At 43.4% G+C, this 19,589-nt stretch overlaps 2 protein-coding genes across 2 annotated transcripts; one reads left to right on the top strand and one right to left on the bottom strand.

Moving 5' to 3' along the window:
* LOC110433626 (formin-like protein 5) lies at positions 14,085-14,792 on the bottom strand. Its single transcript, XM_021456122.1, has one exon. The coding sequence runs from the start codon at positions 14,790-14,792 to the stop codon at positions 14,085-14,087; it is 708 nt and encodes a 235-aa protein (XP_021311797.1).
* On the top strand, positions 17,574-19,489 carry LOC8078117 (eukaryotic translation initiation factor 6-2). The gene is made up of 6 exons (XM_002457625.2): positions 17,574-17,735; positions 17,824-17,923; positions 18,052-18,182; positions 18,489-18,619; positions 18,826-18,936; positions 19,041-19,489. Exons 1-6 carry the CDS (start codon positions 17,726-17,728, stop codon positions 19,329-19,331), a joined length of 774 nt encoding a protein of 257 aa, XP_002457670.1. The 5' UTR covers positions 17,574-17,725; the 3' UTR covers positions 19,332-19,489.

Raw genomic sequence — 19,589 nt, 5'->3', positions numbered from 1 at the left:
CTATGTTCCATGAGCACAACCATACAAAAATTGAATTAATTTAGCTTTATTTCGAAAAGACAAATTTTAGGGTGTTACAAATCTACCCCCCTTAAAATGAATCTCGTCCTCGAGATTCGGAAGAGGCATGGATTCCAAAAGAGAAACAAGAATAAGATATTGATCATTATTTCAACTTGACAACTTGTATTCCAAATGCAAGCACTTATGTTTTGGGATTACAACTTGTGAACAAAACTTCCATAAGATGTCCATTATTCGTAATTGCTCACTGTCCATCTTGACTACCAACTTTTCAACTTATACAACTCGAAGACATGATATCTCGGCATGGATATGCCTCCTCAGGTAGGAGTGGACCACCTTGATACTCAATTCTTTTCCCTGATGGTGCAGTTAAGAATATTTTCCACTGGGTAGCATAGATCACTGCCTTGTGTGCGCATAACCATCCATTTCCAAGAACCAAAGGAATATTGAGTGACTCTAGCACAATGAGGTTTACAGTGAAGTTTTCCTTCTTTATGACAAGGTTGATATTTCAGCAAACCTGATCTGCCTGTATTTCTCCCATTGGGGTTTGAACTAACAAAGGCTTTCTCGTCGGACACTTCACCCGTTCGATTGTCTTTACCAAGTCGGCGGATATGAAAGAATGCGAAGCACTTCGGTCAAACAGAGCAAAAACTAGTACTGAGTCCACTTGAATATAGCCTCCCACCACTTTGGTGGCTCCTTGAATGTTATGCCTATCCACATTGTTCAGTCTTCCATTGATATAATTTTGCTATACTTTATTTCCAAGAGCGGGCTTCTTACGAGCTTTCCTTTTACGCTTCCGCCGTTGTGGATTTTGATTTGATTCATTGTCAACTTGCTCTTCAATATTATTATTTTGATAACACTCAACTTTGTCATACTCATAGCATCTTTCTTCAAAGGCAAGATGATCATAATCTTCCCACCTATCCATGAGAGGTGTCATATTGTGCTCCGGATTCATGGGACACTACACTCCCTGTCATCAAGTGACCAACGTCAGTAACACGGCAAGGATAGATGATCACAACCATAGAATATCTTAGAAGACAATTATCACTCCAAGCTAGTCTTAAAATGCATCACTCGTGATATCAAGGTACTACCCCCCTTAAAATTAGATTGATTGGGGAGACATTAGGGACTAGTCCTCATAACCTTTTTAAATGCTACACATCATATAGTCTTTAAAATTCGATGTACCGAGTCTCTTGATCCATCCAATATTATCCAATTCTTCTCCATGTAACCCCTTCATTTAGGCTACCCCCCTTAATAAAAGTCATCTAGGGGGCACAGGAAAGATAGCTTGCATGTTTTCCAGGCAGGTTAACTAACATTGAGAACCTCTGACGTCCCAAAGAACTTAGGTGTAAGGGGAGAACAAACAGGTATCCTGAATTTTTCTCATGATATGAAAACACCAGCGTAGTAAAATACATATAACTCTTATTCTGTTAATCCAACAGAGTTATAGCTTATACCGTTACAAAATTTATGAAATTCTCTACCACTTTCATGTAGAAGACCTCCTTAGATTCTGTCTTTAAGCTTAGGTAAAACAACCAATCATAATATCCTTCCTGATAATGTCTCAGCAAAGGTGCAGTAACTCCCAGAAATTATATCTCGAGCTACTTAACTCATCTGGAGATGATCCTTATATTGTTGGAAAGCTTATGAAATCCTCTACATCTTTCGTATACAACGCTTTCCCAGATTCTGTCTTTAACTTGGATGAAAATAGTAAATGCCAGATCTGTCCAGATCTTGAAACAGAACAGAAACACCTAACTGTAAATATCATATCTCGGGTTCTACTTATCCAAATAAGTTCTAGTTTATACTGTTGGAAAGCTTAGCCAATTGTCTACAACTTTTCTATAGAATACTTTTCCAAATTCTATAGTTATACATGTCTAAAACAGTAAGCAACCGAAACTGGTCCAGGTTCTTGACAGCACATCTGTATCATCTTGTGATTTTTGTAACTTCTAAACCATAATAGCTATGAGGGTAATTCTTGCGGTCAGAGAAAGATCTTGAAGTCTATTTGTTTCCAGAAAAAATTGATAAGCCTTGCACGATCAGATCTTGAGATACACCGTGATTATTGCAGACTGCTCCAGAAATCAGCAAAAGATAGAAACAGGAGATAGTCAAACCCAACTACTTATTTCACTAATCCTTATGCCTTAGGTCTATAAACTAATGAAATTGTGAAGTAATTCCACAAGATCATTGCAATCATTACAAAGATCCAAATCAAACATAAGCATAATAACAAACCAACTAAGCACACTTCACTCAACTTGCGATATTATCGTTCTCTTCATTAAGGGCAAACATCCTAAAATTCTTTTTCTACTACGTAAGCAGGTGGTAAGAGAAGATTCTAAAAGCTATTCAAAACAAGGAGTGAAGATGAGAACAAGTATACTTTTAAAATAAGCAACAAGGTAGAGATGAATAGCAAGGGTAGAGATATAGTATAGAGGAAAATACCAAGGTTTATAGAGCAAGGATTTTACGAAAATTCCAAAACCTAAAGACGGCCAATTACTAACTAGGCTTGCGTCCTACAGTCAGCATTGCTTTGATACCACTTTGTAATACCCGATTTTAAGGACAAAACCAGATATGCACCATATGTGAGTCATAGAAGCCAAATCTCACATATAGCTACAAATAAGGGGTAATATCAAAAGACAATGCATAAATATATAACGTACTTAATATAAAAGAGATAACCTTGATAGCAAACAGCGGATAGACAACTCCGAACTTCGGGTATTAACTTCTCTCTACAGGATCCAACTGACTGGTTGATCACAAGCCTAAACTTCTCCTGAGGTTTGGGGGAAATAGCAAGAGTGAGTCCATGTCGAACTCCACAAGTATAGCAACTAGATTGTATAGCTCCCACAATCCCATGATCAATGTGACATAAATAATGTAGAGCATTAAATAATAAATAATGAGCATATTTAACACACAAGAATCATCACCGTTGATGCAAGAATCCCCAAGGCCGCTCGTGACCGTGAGCACGGCTAGTATACCAGTTTTACACTCTGCAGAGGTTGTACATCTTTACCCATGAGTCATGATTTACCCTTTCGCCCGAGGTGATCAGCCTCTTAACCCACTTCCAAGGAAGGTCGGCAGGGATCACTATGAAGCCTTTCAAAGGTTTCGTCTAACAAGTTAGGGCCATTAGATTCACTCGGCAGGCAGATATAGAGCCCCCCTTCCATGGCACATAACCCGCAGCCTATACACACGGACAGAGGCCACACTATACCCAACGTGTCTAGCCATTCTTACGTCATTTAAGGTAACCGCTAACAAGCTAGAAAAAGGTCCTCATACTGAGCTAAAGCCAGAGCCATTATAGCCCTCATGGTTGCACTGTTGTCCCGGTTATCACTTACAGATAAATCATCAAGTGGCTAAAAAGTCATTTTTATCATTTATTACTTAACATTAATCTAGTCACAGGATCATGGTCACAGAAATAAAATCCAAATGCTATACTTGCCTTAATCCAAATGCTCTTGCTTATCCTTTTGGTCCTGCTGGTCTCACTTGTTGCCCAAAGCTTTGATCTTGATCACCGAAACTGCTCTCCTTCTAAACTCGATCATCGATCACACAAACAATCGGAGAAAGCATACATGAAACAAACAAGGCTACAATTAAAACAGTACACCAATCATATGAAAACAGTATGAAAAGTTTGTAAAACAATTCTACGCATCGCTACGATTTTACAGACGTAAAGATCACGAAAATCGGAATTAAAACGGAGGAGATATGAATTTTCTAAGATTTCCTATAGATAAATAATTAATTAAATAGGATCATGAAATTAGAAAGTTTCAAACTGAGTAAATAATTTTACTAACATGTAGAGATCATGATTATGAACCTAACGCAATTTGAATGGGTCAAATCGGAGTTAAAATGAGCATGTTATAAGCAATTGAAATCTGGTGGCAAAACTGTAAATAGTGAAAGCGTATTTTGGACCTATTTTGGACCTAAGCCGATCGGTTTACGCTTTAGAAATTGAAAAGCGTATTCCTGGAAGACGTTTTCGGACTGCGGGTTCTATATTGAAAAAGGCCAGGGGTTCTTTAACAAAACCTACCCCGAAGGGGTATCTTCTAACTGCAGCCGTTGGATCTTCTCTGGATGGACCAGATTAGAGCTGGGAGAGAGGAGAGGCAGCTGCCGGCCGGAACAGTGGCAGCCGCGGTGGTGCCATGGCCGGAGTTGGGCACACCTCGCCGGAGTTCGTGGTTAAAGCGATTCTGGGCACGATTTGAAAAACCGATTGCACGGGAAGCAAGAGGAGAGTACCGCGAACTCACCCGGAGCACCAATCGAAGACGGGAAGGGCTAGGAGATGGTCGGCCACGTGCAACGGCGGGCGGCGGACTTCCTGCAACATCGGCGAGGCGGTGTGAGTCACAGAGACCGAGAGAAAGGATAGAGAGGGGCTCGGTAGCGTCTTCATCTCGATGCAGTACTCGGCAAGGGCTCGAATTTCGACGGCACGACGCGGTTAGGGCGCTCCACGGCGGCGGCTTGCTCCTGTGCTTTTCGGCGAGATCCAAAATCGGCTCCAGAGGCGGCTTTCGGTGATGGATAGATGAGAAAAGGACGCTGGGTGGTTAAAAGCTTCTATATGATTCGGTAGAGCGCGTTAGGCAGGAAAAATCCCAGAGAAAACGGGATTGGGGCGCTGATTTGGCCTGGACAGGAGTCCGGCTCGCTCACGCCCAAGGAAGAAGAAGAGGGAGGTGACTGACGGGTGGGGCCCAGCTGGCAGTGGAAAGAAGGGAAGGGGGAGGCGCGGCTTGGGCTGGCCTGCTGCGTATCGGGCCGAGGGTGGAAGGTGGAGTGGGCCTTCGGGCCAGACTAGAGGGTGAAGGGGTTTTGTCTTTTTTTTTCTATTTTCTTTTCTTTCATTCCAAAGTCATTTTCAAATCCATTTTAAAATCACTTTGAAATACTTTTGAACTTTAGTAAAACCACTCAGCACAATAAATGAAATGCAGGAGCATGAGTGCACAAAAGTGTTGCTATATCCTATGATAAATTTTAATTAAATGAAAAATATTATTTTTCCTATGTTCCATGAGCACAACCATACAAAAATTGAATTAATTTAGCTTTATTTCGAAAAGACAAATTTTAGGGTGTTACAAATCTACCCCCCTTAAAATGAATCTCGTCCTCGAGATTCGGAAGAGGCATGGATTCCAAAAGAGAAACAAGAATAAGATATTGATCATTATTTCAACTTGACAACTTGTATTCCAAATGCAAGCACTTATGTTTTGGGATTACAACTTGTGAACAAAACTTCCATAAGATGTCCATTATTCGTAATTGCTCACTGTCCATCTTGACTACCAACTTTTCAACTTATACAACTCGAAGACATGATATCTCGGCATGGATATGCCTCCTCAGGTAGGAGTGGACCACCTTGATACTCAATTCTTTTCCCTGATGGTGCAGTTAAGAATATTTTCCACTGGGTAGCATAGATCACTGCCTTGTGTGCGCATAACCATCCATTTCCAAGAACCAAAGGAATATTGAGTGACTCTAGCACAATGAGGTTTACAGTGAAGTTTTCCTTCTTTATGACAAGGTTGATATTTCAGCAAACCTGATCTGCCTGTATTTCTCCCATTGGGGTTTGAACTAACAAAGGCTTTCTCGTCGGACACTTCACCCGTTCGATTGTCTTTACCAAGTCGGCGGATATGAAAGAATGCGAAGCACTTCGGTCAAACAGAGCAAAAACTAGTACTGAGTCCACTTGAATATAGCCTCCCACCACTTTGGTGGCTCCTTGAATGTTATGCCTATCCACATTGTTCAGTCTTCCATTGATATAATTTTGCTATACTTTATTTCCAAGAGCGGGCTTCTTACGAGCTTTCCTTTTACGCTTCCGCCGTTGTGGATTTTGATTTGATTCATTGTCAACTTGCTCTTCAATATTATTATTTTGATAACACTCAACTTTGTCATACTCATAGCATCTTTCTTCAAAGGCAAGATGATCATAATCTTCCCACCTATCCATGAGAGGTGTCATATTGTGCTCCGGATTCATGGGACACTACACTCCCTGTCATCAAGTGACCAACGTCAGTAACACGGCAAGGATAGATGATCACAACCATAGAATATCTTAGAAGACAATTATCACTCCAAGCTAGTCTTAAAATGCATCACTCGTGATATCAAGGTACTACCCCCCTTAAAATTAGATTGATTGGGGAGACATTAGGGACTAGTCCTCATAACCTTTTTAAATGCTACACATCATATAGTCTTTAAAATTCGATGTACCGAGTCTCTTGATCCATCCAATATTATCCAATTCTTCTCCATGTAACCCCTTCATTTAGGCTACCCCCCTTAATAAAAGTCATCTAGGGGGCACAGGAAAGATAGCTTGCATGTTTTCCAGGCAGGTTAACTAACATTGAGAACCTCTGACGTCCCAAAGAACTTAGGTGTAAGGGGAGAACAAACAGGTATCCTGAATTTTTCTCATGATATGAAAACACCAGCGTAGTAAAATACATATAACTCTTATTCTGTTAATCCAACAGAGTTATAGCTTATACCGTTACAAAATTTATGAAATTCTCTACCACTTTCATGTAGAAGACCTCCTTAGATTCTGTCTTTAAGCTTAGGTAAAACAACCAATCATAATATCCTTCCTGATAATGTCTCAGCAAAGGTGCAGTAACTCCCAGAAATTATATCTCGAGCTACTTAACTCATCTGGAGATGATCCTTATATTGTTGGAAAGCTTATGAAATCCTCTACATCTTTCGTATACAACGCTTTCCCAGATTCTGTCTTTAACTTGGATGAAAATAGTAAATGCCAGATCTGTCCAGATCTTGAAACAGAACAGAAACACCTAACTGTAAATATCATATCTCGGGTTCTACTTATCCAAATAAGTTCTAGTTTATACTGTTGGAAAGCTTAGCCAATTGTCTACAACTTTTCTATAGAATACTTTTCCAAATTCTATAGTTATACATGTCTAAAACAGTAAGCAACCGAAACTGGTCCAGGTTCTTGACAGCACATCTGTATCATCTTGTGATTTTTGTAACTTCTAAACCATAATAGCTATGAGGGTAATTCTTGCGGTCAGAGAAAGATCTTGAAGTCTATTTGTTTCCAGAAAAAATTGATAAGCCTTGCACGATCAGATCTTGAGATACACCGTGATTATTGCAGACTGCTCCAGAAATCAGCAAAAGATAGAAACAGGAGATAGTCAAACCCAACTACTTATTTCACTAATCCTTATGCCTTAGGTCTATAAACTAATGAAATTGTGAAGTAATTCCACAAGATCATTGCAATCATTACAAAGATCCAAATCAAACATAAGCATAATAACAAACCAACTAAGCACACTTCACTCAACTTGCGATATTATCGTTCTCTTCATTAAGGGCAAACATCCTAAAATTCTTTTTCTACTACGTAAGCAGGTGGTAAGAGAAGATTCTAAAAGCTATTCAAAACAAGGAGTGAAGATGAGAACAAGTATACTTTTAAAATAAGCAACAAGGTAGAGATGAATAGCAAGGGTAGAGATATAGTATAGAGGAAAATACCAAGGTTTATAGAGCAAGGATTTTACGAAAATTCCAAAACCTAAAGACGGCCAATTACTAACTAGGCTTGCGTCCTACAGTCAGCATTGCTTTGATACCACTTTGTAATACCCGATTTTAAGGACAAAACCAGATATGCACCATATGTGAGTCATAGAAGCCAAATCTCACATATAGCTACAAATAAGGGGTAATATCAAAAGACAATGCATAAATATATAACGTACTTAATATAAAAGAGATAACCTTGATAGCAAACAGCGGATAGACAACTCCGAACTTCGGGTATTAACTTCTCTCTACAGGATCCAACTGACTGGTTGATCACAAGCCTAAACTTCTCCTGAGGTTTGGGGGAAATAGCAAGAGTGAGTCCATGTCGAACTCCACAAGTATAGCAACTAGATTGTATAGCTCCCACAATCCCATGATCAATGTGACATAAATAATGTAGAGCATTAAATAATAAATAATGAGCATATTTAACACACAAGAATCATCACCGTTGATGCAAGAATCCCCAAGGCCGCTCGTGACCGTGAGCACGGCTAGTATACCAGTTTTACACTCTGCAGAGGTTGTACATCTTTACCCATGAGTCATGATTTACCCTTTCGCCCGAGGTGATCAGCCTCTTAACCCACTTCCAAGGAAGGTCGGCAGGGATCACTATGAAGCCTTTCAAAGGTTTCGTCTAACAAGTTAGGGCCATTAGATTCACTCGGCAGGCAGATATAGAGCCCCCCTTCCATGGCACATAACCCGCAGCCTATACACACGGACAGAGGCCACACTATACCCAACGTGTCTAGCCATTCTTACGTCATTTAAGGTAACCGCTAACAAGCTAGAAAAAGGTCCTCATACTGAGCTAAAGCCAGAGCCATTATAGCCCTCATGGTTGCACTGTTGTCCCGGTTATCACTTACAGATAAATCATCAAGTGGCTAAAAAGTCATTTTTATCATTTATTACTTAACATTAATCTAGTCACAGGATCATGGTCACAGAAATAAAATCCAAATGCTATACTTGCCTTAATCCAAATGCTCTTGCTTATCCTTTTGGTCCTGCTGGTCTCACTTGTTGCCCAAAGCTTTGATCTTGATCACCGAAACTGCTCTCCTTCTAAACTCGATCATCGATCACACAAACAATCGGAGAAAGCATACATGAAACAAACAAGGCTACAATTAAAACAGTACACCAATCATATGAAAACAGTATGAAAAGTTTGTAAAACAATTCTACGCATCGCTACGATTTTACAGACGTAAAGATCACGAAAATCGGAATTAAAACGGAGGAGATATGAATTTTCTAAGATTTCCTATAGATAAATAATTAATTAAATAGGATCATGAAATTAGAAAGTTTCAAACTGAGTAAATAATTTTACTAACATGTAGAGATCATGATTATGAACCTAACGCAATTTGAATGGGTCAAATCGGAGTTAAAATGAGCATGTTATAAGCAATTGAAATCTGGTGGCAAAACTGTAAATAGTGAAAGCGTATTTTGGACCTATTTTGGACCTAAGCCGATCGGTTTACGCTTTAGAAATTGAAAAGCGTATTCCTGGAAGACGTTTTCGGACTGCGGGTTCTATATTGAAAAAGGCCAGGGGTTCTTTAACAAAACCTACCCCGAAGGGGTATCTTCTAACTGCAGCCGTTGGATCTTCTCTGGATGGACCAGATTAGAGCTGGGAGAGAGGAGAGGCAGCTGCCGGCCGGAACAGTGGCAGCCGCGGTGGTGCCATGGCCGGAGTTGGGCACACCTCGCCGGAGTTCGTGGTTAAAGCGATTCTGGGCACGATTTGAAAAACCGATTGCACGGGAAGCAAGAGGAGAGTACCGCGAACTCACCCGGAGCACCAATCGAAGACGGGAAGGGCTAGGAGATGGTCGGCCACGTGCAACGGCGGGCGGCGGACTTCCTGCAACATCGGCGAGGCGGTGTGAGTCACAGAGACCGAGAGAAAGGATAGAGAGGGGCTCGGTAGCGTCTTCATCTCGATGCAGTACTCGGCAAGGGCTCGAATTTCGACGGCACGACGCGGTTAGGGCGCTCCACGGCGGCGGCTTGCTCCTGTGCTTTTCGGCGAGATCCAAAATCGGCTCCAGAGGCGGCTTTCGGTGATGGATAGATGAGAAAAGGACGCTGGGTGGTTAAAAGCTTCTATATGATTCGGTAGAGCGCGTTAGGCAGGAAAAATCCCAGAGAAAACGGGATTGGGGCGCTGATTTGGCCTGGACAGGAGTCCGGCTCGCTCACGCCCAAGGAAGAAGAAGAGGGAGGTGACTGACGGGTGGGGCCCAGCTGGCAGTGGAAAGAAGGGAAGGGGGAGGCGCGGCTTGGGCTGGCCTGCTGCGTATCGGGCCGAGGGTGGAAGGTGGAGTGGGCCTTCGGGCCAGACTAGAGGGTGAAGGGGTTTTGTCTTTTTTTTTCTATTTTCTTTTCTTTCATTCCAAAGTCATTTTCAAATCCATTTTAAAATCACTTTGAAATACTTTTGAACTTTAGTAAAACCACTCAGCACAATAAATGAAATGCAGGAGCATGAGTGCACAAAAGTGTTGCTATATCCTATGATAAATTTTAATTAAATGAAAAATATTATTTTTCCTATGTTCCATGAGCACAACCATACAAAAATTGAATTAATTTAGCTTTATTTCGAAAAGACAAATTTTAGGGTGTTACATGTTTCTTCATGAAGAACGGAGACCAAACTAAATGCCATGCTGTTTTCTTCTAAAAATTATGAAATAAAATCCAAAAAGTAGCATGCATCCAAGGGGAAAAAATCTACATATAAAAAAAGCCTCAACAACGATCGTTCTTGAAGCAGCCTCGTTAAACTTTAGCTAGTCAAGACAAGATAGAATTGGCTGATCCATCAAACTTTGTTAATTGCCGCCATAGATCGAGCTCATCGTCACCTTGCAATTTCGCTCTACTAAATATATCAGCTAGTACTTTTAGCTATAACTTTTCATACAAATAAACGAGCTCTCTATATATATAAACCATACTACTAGTAAACAACAAGAGCAACTTGGTGACGTGCCTTTATGCGAGTCGAGATTACACGATCGGGATGACGTAGTGCCGAACAAAGATGCTCAAGAAGCAAGTAGTAGCCGGCAGGCCACCGGCCTATCGGAGGAGACGCCATGTTTACATCCAAAAAATTTTTAAATTTTGATATTGTAGCATTTTTATTTTTATTTAATAAATATTGTCTAATTATAAAGTAACTAGATTTAAAAAATTTATCTTGTAATTTATAACTAAACTGTATAATTAGTTTTTATTTATATATATATATATTAATGTTCTATATATATATATGGTAAATTCGATGTGATGTGAAATTTTTTTAAAAAAAATAGTTTTTGAATGAAGTAAAGGCCTGAAACGAACAGGCCCGCATGGGATCTGCTGTTGCTAATCAGCATCGCCGTTACATCTGTGGCCGTGCCATCCTGGGCATGGGCAGGTTCACTGAATCCATTTGCAGCCGGTATGGGCTGCAACTGCAAGCTCTGCTGCGGCTCTGCAATTTGCGGCCGGCCGGTTTCACGGTTTGGGTACAGTCGATGGCATGAACCTGGACAGGACAGGCTCGCTCCGACCGATCCACTTCTTTGCATATTCCTCCATATTCCAAAAAAAATTAATATTTTTCATCAACTTAAATTTTTAAATATACTCCCTCCGTCCCAAAAAGAGTGTCGTTTTAGATTTTTGTGCCACAAGTTTGTCTCAATTTGTAGAAAATACATGCAATATTTATATCTCAAAATAAATTTGTTAAAAAACTAGACTTAAAGATGTTTCCAATGACACTAATTATGTACTATAAATATATTTTTACTATATATTTAGTTAAAGTTATTTCTCGGGAAGCCAAAACGACACTTATTTTGGGACGGAGGGAGTATGTATGAAGCACTAAAAATATAAACGAAAATATAAATTAATTATTGTAATTTGCAAAACAATTCTTTTAAATCTAATTAGTCTTTAATTAAACAATAATTATTAAATACAAATAAAAGTGCTCTAGTAGCTAAACTCAAAATTTTTTGTGAATTAAACAAAATCTAAATTGTGTCTGAAAAAGCTTGTTTGGATCATGTGCTGCCTTGCTTGATCATCTGTTACTGGATAAGTGGATGGGAACATTTCACTTCGCCATGTCGTCCTGGCACGATAAAAACAAAGGAACAGATTTTATCTGGTTGTTTAGTAGATCCGAGGATTCGTTGCGGCGCTGCTACGCCAAAGATCTTTTATCAATTTAGCAGTACCTGTACGCCTCCTGAAAATATATCGCTGAATTTCGACACAACCCCACACTCTCATATCAGACAACATATAACTCTTAAAACCAGAGAAAATACTCCTTTTACTATTTGAAAGTGTTTTTTTTCTTAGGTGGTTTTGCTAACACAGCAGTGGACGTAGTCTCTCTTATAGTACTATATTATATAAAGGTATAACCTTTTTTATATAAAATTAGACGATAACAAAGTTTATATTAAAATTTTCGAGATTGACGCGGAAATAGAACTACTTTGCAGGAACCACATTTTTTTCTCGAATACGCAGGAGATCTGCGTATCATTGTATTAAGAAGAAAGAGTTTATAATACAACCAACGCGCAACAAGCGTGCTAGGTGGTCATTAGCTCAACCGACCTAGCAAAGAGTTCTGTGGTCCGATATTACATAAATGGGTCAACCAGAATACACTCAACGTCGCGTCCTACGAGTCCTCCTGGAAGAGGTCGCGCGCGCGCCCGTTAAACGCTGGGAACAGCGCGTCCAGGCCCTCCACCTCGCTCGACGACAAGGTCCCGTATGCAGGGCGTCAAGTATCCCTCTAGGCGCGGGTGAATCCGGTGCGGTCGGTGGAGCGATCCCTAGCTGCCTATTTAGGAGAACCTCGCCCCGCTTGAAGGCTGGAATGTGCTCCAACGGTTGGGCAGCAATCCGACTGCTCCTGGGCCGGACAGGCGGGGGTCTCCTGACAGGCGTCCTCTGTCGAGGTGGGGAGGCGATCAGGGGCGGCTCCTGCTCGACTCGTACCTCGTCAAGAAACCTTGCAAGGCACTGAGCGGCCTCGAGCGGCGTCGGGGTCTCGTCCCCACACACGACGTCGAGTTGACCCGCACGAGGAGGCGTCCGCAACGCTGACTCTGGCACCAAAGGCTGAGACGGGGCGGTAACCTCGCCCGACGTGGGCGCCGCGTTGCTGAGGCTAGACGTGGCTTGTTCGGCCATCAAAGCGTCCATCGACGGCGAAGGGCCCACCGCAAGCACCTTCGTGATCAGCACAATGGGTCCTCTCTGAGGAGGCACGGTCTGCACCGACGAAGACGGGTCTCCCGTGTGTGGAGCAACTGTCGCCGAGGAAGTAGCAACCTGAAGCAAGATAGAGAACTCCTTAAGCATTGGGTCAATCCACACAGCTGGCATCGAGCACCTGAGCGGCTCCATCGAGGTCTGGCATAGGGGAGCCGCCGGCTTCGACGGTAGTAGCAGCGTTGCTGTCGCCGCTAGGTCTGGTGGGCCTCGCCAGCTTTCCTCGTGGTCGTCGTCGATGTCGTCGTCTTCCCCCGACGCCCGCGCAGGCCACGGTGACCTGCACTGGCCCTCCCACACAAGTCGAGCGGGACACTCGGTGGGGTGCCACGGCATGCCTGGGGCGTCTACAGTCCCTGGCAAGGTGGTGGAGACCGCGGCATCGTAGGCAGCGACGAGGTAACCGACAAGTTGCTACTTGGTGAGTAGTGGACAGACAGTTGAAGCATCTCCCAAAAAACTGCTCGGGGACCTTCCGCGGCTGTTGGCGCTGCAACTAGCCGGTGCGAGACACAGCCGAGGTGGTAGCCGGCCCCGTCTCCTGACGGTGGAGTACCTCCCGCCACCCGTCGGCGTTAGAGGCGGAGATCCGACCACAGTGGCGCTGGCGATGGGTGCGACCCTCCACAGGCCGCACAGATAGGCCACACACCAACTGCGGACGCGGTCTATCGCAGCACCTCCGCCTACGACGTCTGAGGCGCTGGCGTGCCGGGATACAGCCCTCCAATGGCTGAATGGTCATGCCGTGCACCAGTTGTGGACGCGGTTGATGCCGCTTCCCACCTCTTTAGCCCCCACCCTGGTGCCCTGGCACCACGCTAGCCTGGCCCGAAGACGAATGCCTGGTGCGCGACAAGGGTGGCTTGGGCCGCGGCAAAGGTCTCGGTGGCGGCGTCGCACGACGAAGCGCATCCAGGTAGGAGATTGGCACCGTGTCTGAGACGGGGGCGTCAACGATGTCCTCGTCTGCCCAATGACGAGCCTTAGACCGACCCGCCCCCGGATGGAAAGGCGCAGCATTCGGGGACAAGGCGGATGCCTGGCTCGAAGAGGGGGCGGACGGACGGAGGGGGCTCACGGCCGTAAGCTCCTGGCTGCCTCCGGCGGATGCCGCGACCGCGGCCCTGGGCGCCAGATCCGGCAGCACCGACGGAGTTAGGGCCAGCGAAGCCCTCATGGCTAGTAGCTGCGCAGACGTAGGGGGCCTGCCATGGCCGGCGACGACGCCCGGCGAGCGGTCCGCGCCAGAGGGAGATGGGAGTTGGTCGGTGGGCGGCGGCGGGGGGGGGGGGTGGCGGAGGCGCCACGGTGGGCGCGGCTCCCGCGGCTGCCCTCAGCGAGCGCCCTGCTTCAACGACGCGAGGAGGGGCTGGCGGCCATGGGGCGCCGGATCCTGGCTCCACGAGCGGCGGCGGGCCGGCGTCGCCCAGCGGCGGTGGCAGCCCATCCGTGGACGTCGAGGGCGGCGGCGGCTCCCGAGCGTCCTGCAAGCGAGCCTCTGCACATGGGCGCGGAGAGGAGGGAGATGCGGCGAGAGGAGGTGAGAGGGAGCGAAGTGCGGGTGCGGGCGCGGGCGCCGGCGCCGAAACGGCAGCCAGCGCCGCTGGCGGCGGCGGCAGGGAGGGTTCAGGTGCTCGGGACTCCTCGCATCCCTCAGTTCCGCCCGCCAAGTTATCTTCTGATCCTTTCATGCTAAAGTGCATAACATGTAACCATACGAGTACAAGATATTTCAGTTCTTTTCAAATGATTGGGCCACGAAACATGCAGTTTTTTGTCCCAGTGCACCTAATATTAGGCTAATTTCCTTTTAATTTTTTGGCCAATCATAGCAGAGTGCCTGGTAGCTCGAAACAGTTTTCAACTATTACTTTAACTACATTTGTTTCCATTTCAATGGCTATTTTGTGAAACCTTACACAACAACTATAATGACAACGGTGACAACAGTTAAATCGTTTGTAATGTACAGGAACAATTCGTAGAGAACAAACACCAAAAACAGCTGAATTTGTTTGTTATTATTTTAAACCCAAAATGTTCCTTGAAAAGGTGTAATCCCATTGTAGGCCACTATATTCTCAAAGAAACAACCTTTTGTAGTAGTTGCGCTCACTAACTATAAACATTTGTACATTAGCAATAAATCCAAAACAACGCTACTACTACAAAAGATTGTTTCTTTGAGAATATAGTGGCAATAAATCCAAAACATAGACACAAAATTATGATTATTTTATATGGATAATAGAAATTTGTTTTATTTCTTTGAGAAAGGACGTGTGTTTAGCTTCCTCTAAGATCAGTCTTCAGAAGAGTTTTATTCTCATAAAATTCTCTCTGCTATAAAAAACTGGCGCACATGCACCTGTGCGGCTGTGCCACGCAAGGTGCGTGTAGTAGTATACCGGAGGCGGAGCAACTGCCCGATGGCACGAGCAAGGAGTAGGACAGCGACGACCGGACTAGTGCATCATCAGGATTCTAGGAGTGAAGCTGGCTGCTATGGCACTCCAATTACCTTCCACAAGGACACTATATCCGGCCCAAAAATATTTAATTTTATTTAGATATAATTTAAGTCAAAATTTTTAATTAAATTTATAGAAAATAATTTTAATAGTATAATTATAAATATGTACTCCCTCCATCTCAAATTATAAGTAATTCCAAAAATCTTGAAGAGTTGAAGTATCTTAAGTTTGACCAAATCTATATGATAAAATAATAATATTTATGATACCAACTAAGTATCGTTAGGTTCTTTATTGAATATATTTTTATAGTATATCCACTTAATCTCGTAAGTCTTTATAATTTGTTCTATAATTTTGGTCAAACTTGAAATACTTTGACTCTCCATGATTCTTGGAATGCCTTATAATTTGGGATGGAGGGAGTGTATAACAAAAATCTATTTTATTAGAAATATAATCATATTTATTTGATACCATAAATATATTACTTCTTTGTTACAATCAGATCAAACTGATAAGGTTGAAATAGAAAAAAAAAGTTTCAAAAGAAAATAACGTAATAAATAGTATTTCATAATTCATAGTAACAAGGTATGTCAATTTTGCTATTCCCTTCATTCAAAATTATTAATTATTCTAACTTTTTCTTGATATTCAAAGCATCTCAAGTTTAACTAAAATTATAGAGAAAATAACAAAGATTTCATGACATTGAATAGATATAATATAAAAATAATAATTAACGAAGCATCTAACAATACTTATTTGATATCATAAATATTATTATTTTATTATATAAATTTGATCAAACTTGAGATGCTTTGACTCTTAAAAAAGTTGAAATAACTTACAACTTGGGATAGAGAGTAGTTAACAAGCTACAATAAAACAAGATTTGACTATAAACAGCATGCCGATTGATTGAACCAGCTCTGTTAAAAAGATATAATTTTAGGTTTAACTATACTAAACTTTCTTAAACTAAACTAGTTTATAAAAAATATTAACAATACCTATATCTCTCAAATAATTTATTAGAAAAAAAGGCTTACAGTTGTTACGCAGTATTTACTTTATGTACATCATCATTAAAAAAAATTAATGAACCCTAAGACTTGGGCCTTGTTTAGTTTCAAAAATATTTTGCAAAATTTTTCACATTCCCCATCACATCGAATCTTGCGGCACATGCATGAAACATTAAATATAGATAAAAGAAATAACTAATTACACAGTTTATCTGTAATTTGCGAGATAAATCTTTTGAGCCTAGTTAGTACATGATTGGATAATATTTGTCAAATACAAACGAAAGTGCTACTATTTCTATTTTGTAAATAAAATTTTTTGGAAGTAAACAAGGCCCTGGCAAAAAAAGAGTTTTTTTTTAAAAAAAAAGTAGGGATGAAGGTCCCGTTTTGAGCAGCGGCATCTTGAAAATTCAAAGACGGCATCTCCAAACAGCACAGTGCCACGAGTGGCAGCAGGAAACTTGGGTCCAATTTTTTTTTTTTTTTGGAAACTTGAGTCCAACGGCACCGCAGCAGAGGCAGAGAGAGAGAGACAACGCAGACGAGCAGAAGCTGGGCCTTGTTTAGTTCATAAAAAATTTTGCAAAATTTTTCAGATTTCCCGTCACATCGAATCTTTAGACACATGCATGAACTATTAAATGTAGACAAAAATAAAAACTAATTGCACAGTTTGATCGAAATTGACGAGATGAATCTTTTGAGCCTAGCTAATCCATGATTGGACAATATTTGTCAAATACAAACGAAAAAGCTACAGTGTCGATTTTGCAAAATATTTTGGAACTAAACAGAGCCTCTCTCTGTCCAAGGAAGGAAGGAAGGAAGAAAGGCCGGACCGGACCAGAGCAGAACGTGGTGGAAACGGAGACTTGGGGGCGACGAAACCAACTCCAACTGCCGCAGCTCCACCCAGCAGAGCAGAGCCTCTCTCTGTCGCTGGCCCCGTATAAAGATTCCGCCGCCTCCGATTGCAATCCACAAACGCAACGCAACGCAACGTCACCCGAGGAGCCCACCCACCCCTCTCTCGCGCGTCCGTCCGTCTTCGCTACGTAAACCCTACTCGCCGGCGAGAGAGAAGAGGATCGGAAGGCCCATCCATCGCCGACGACAATGGCGTCCCGTAAGGAGCCCGTGTCCTTGTTGATGTGATATTGATACTACAATAGGCAGTAAGTAGTAATTGCTGATGTGCTGCGCGTGCGCTGCAGGCGTCAAGTTTGAGAACTCGTGCGAGGTGGGCGTCTTCGCGAGGCTCACCAACGCCTACTGCCTCGTCCCCGCCGGCGCCGCCTCCCAGGGCTTCTACAGGTTCGTCGACGACGATGGTCGCCTTCTAGCTAGTACGAATCTGTCGATCGCAAATGGATTATTGCGGCCTGCCCTATTGATATTTGATCCTCAACTCACGTACGTGTGCTCTGACCACCGACATGCAGTGTGCTCGAGGGCGAGCTCGCCGGCGCCGTCCCCGTGGTCAGGACCTCCGTCGCCGGCACCAGGATCGTCGGGAGGCTCTGCGTCGGCAACAAGAGAGGGCTGCTGCTTCCCCATACCGCCACCGACCAAGGTACTACTTCTACTACGATCATTTGCATATTGCAAATTGCATGGTGTGCCCAAAGTAGTTGCTCCAATCGCATTGTTGTGAATCGACCATGGGTTGATCGAGAGTGCAGTGGTGAATTCAGTAGATAGCTGCTGTTTTATATTTGGGGCTGATTGTTTACTTGTGAGTTGAGAAATAGTGGGAGCAGGGGATTGATGACTGTAAACACAGGGCAAGCATCGCATCGCGTTTAAGATTCCTCTTTCACTGACAGACTAATGGTGTGACCTGACCTGACCTGTCATGTTTTCTCGATCGTGTTCCCAGAGATCCAGCACCTGAGGAACAGCCTGCCCGATGAAGTGGTGGTCAAGTGCGTGGACGAGCGCCTTTCCGCCCTGGGAAACTGCATTGCCTGCAACGACCATGTCGCTCTCACACACCCTGACCTCGACAAGGCAAGCCCCTACTACTGCCCCTTGTTATTATACTCTCGATTCTCAATACAGTTGACATATTATGCAATATAAATTCGACAGATAAGCAAAGCAGCTGGTCCAATTCAGAATGAGACTGCCGTCCTGCTCTCATATGTCATGTCATTATCATATGACTGACAGGCTCTCACCTTACTAATAATTCTTTTTTTTCCTCTCTGGAACAGGAAACTGAAGAAGTCATCTCAGACGTTCTCGGTGTAGAGGTGTTCAGGCAAACGATTGCAGGGAACATCCTGGTTGGGAGCTACTGCACCTTCACCAACAAAGGAGGACTGGTAAGCTCATCCAACACAGCCATCTTTCTTGTCACCGCGAGCAGAGCAGAAATTCAGATACCAACCCCTGTGTGTTTGTTTTTCATGTGCGTGCGTGCGTGCAGGTTCACCCGCAGACGTCGGTAGAGGACCTGGACGAGCTGTCGACGCTGCTGCAGGTGCCCATGGTCGCCGGCACCGTCAACAGGGGCAGCGAGGTCGTCTCCGCCGGCATGGCCGTCAATGACTGGACGGCCTTCTGCGGCTCCGACACCACGGCGACCGAGGTGTCGGTGGTCGAGAGCGTCTTCAGGCTCAGGGACCCCCGCGCAGGGGCGCTGGGCTCGGTTCAGGATTTCTTTACGAGTGGAGCTGGGCTTTTGCCGGAGCCAAGACAAAAAACAAGGCTCTGCTGAGTTTTGCTACTGGAGAGAGTGGAGACCAATCGCTTCGCTTTGGCCAGTTTTGCCTGCAGCTGCATTGCCGTACCATTGAGTACTAGCATTTGTATCGTGAAAACTGAAAACTTACTATCAAAAGACACTATTTAGTAAAATGTTTTTTTTCTTTCCTACCACCATTGCCAACGCTAGCTGCTAGCATTCCCTTTCGATCGTTTTTTTTTTTATAATCCTTTCGATCGGTTGGCACGCCACAGCTGCGCTACCAAATTT

The sequence above is a fragment of the Sorghum bicolor genome, chromosome 3 (genome assembly GCF_000003195.3).
Source record: "Sorghum bicolor cultivar BTx623 chromosome 3, Sorghum_bicolor_NCBIv3, whole genome shotgun sequence".
Lineage (NCBI taxonomy): Eukaryota > Viridiplantae > Streptophyta > Magnoliopsida > Poales > Poaceae > Sorghum > Sorghum bicolor.
The sequence above is the reverse complement of the archived record's forward strand: the minus strand, read 5'-3'. Positions and strand labels throughout refer to the sequence as shown.

Excerpts from the sequence above, each read along its gene's own strand:
- LOC110433626 (XM_021456122.1), bottom strand. The coding sequence starts at position 14,792 with ATGAAAGGATCAGAAGATAACTTGGCGGGCGGAACTGAGGGATGCGAG.
- LOC8078117 (XM_002457625.2), top strand. Across the intron at positions 18,183-18,488 it reads CCATACCGCCACCGACCAAG|AGATCCAGCACCTGAGGAAC; the intron begins GTACTACTTCTA and ends TCGTGTTCCCAG. Across the intron at positions 18,937-19,040 it reads TCACCAACAAAGGAGGACTG|GTTCACCCGCAGACGTCGGT; the intron begins GTAAGCTCATCC and ends GCGTGCGTGCAG.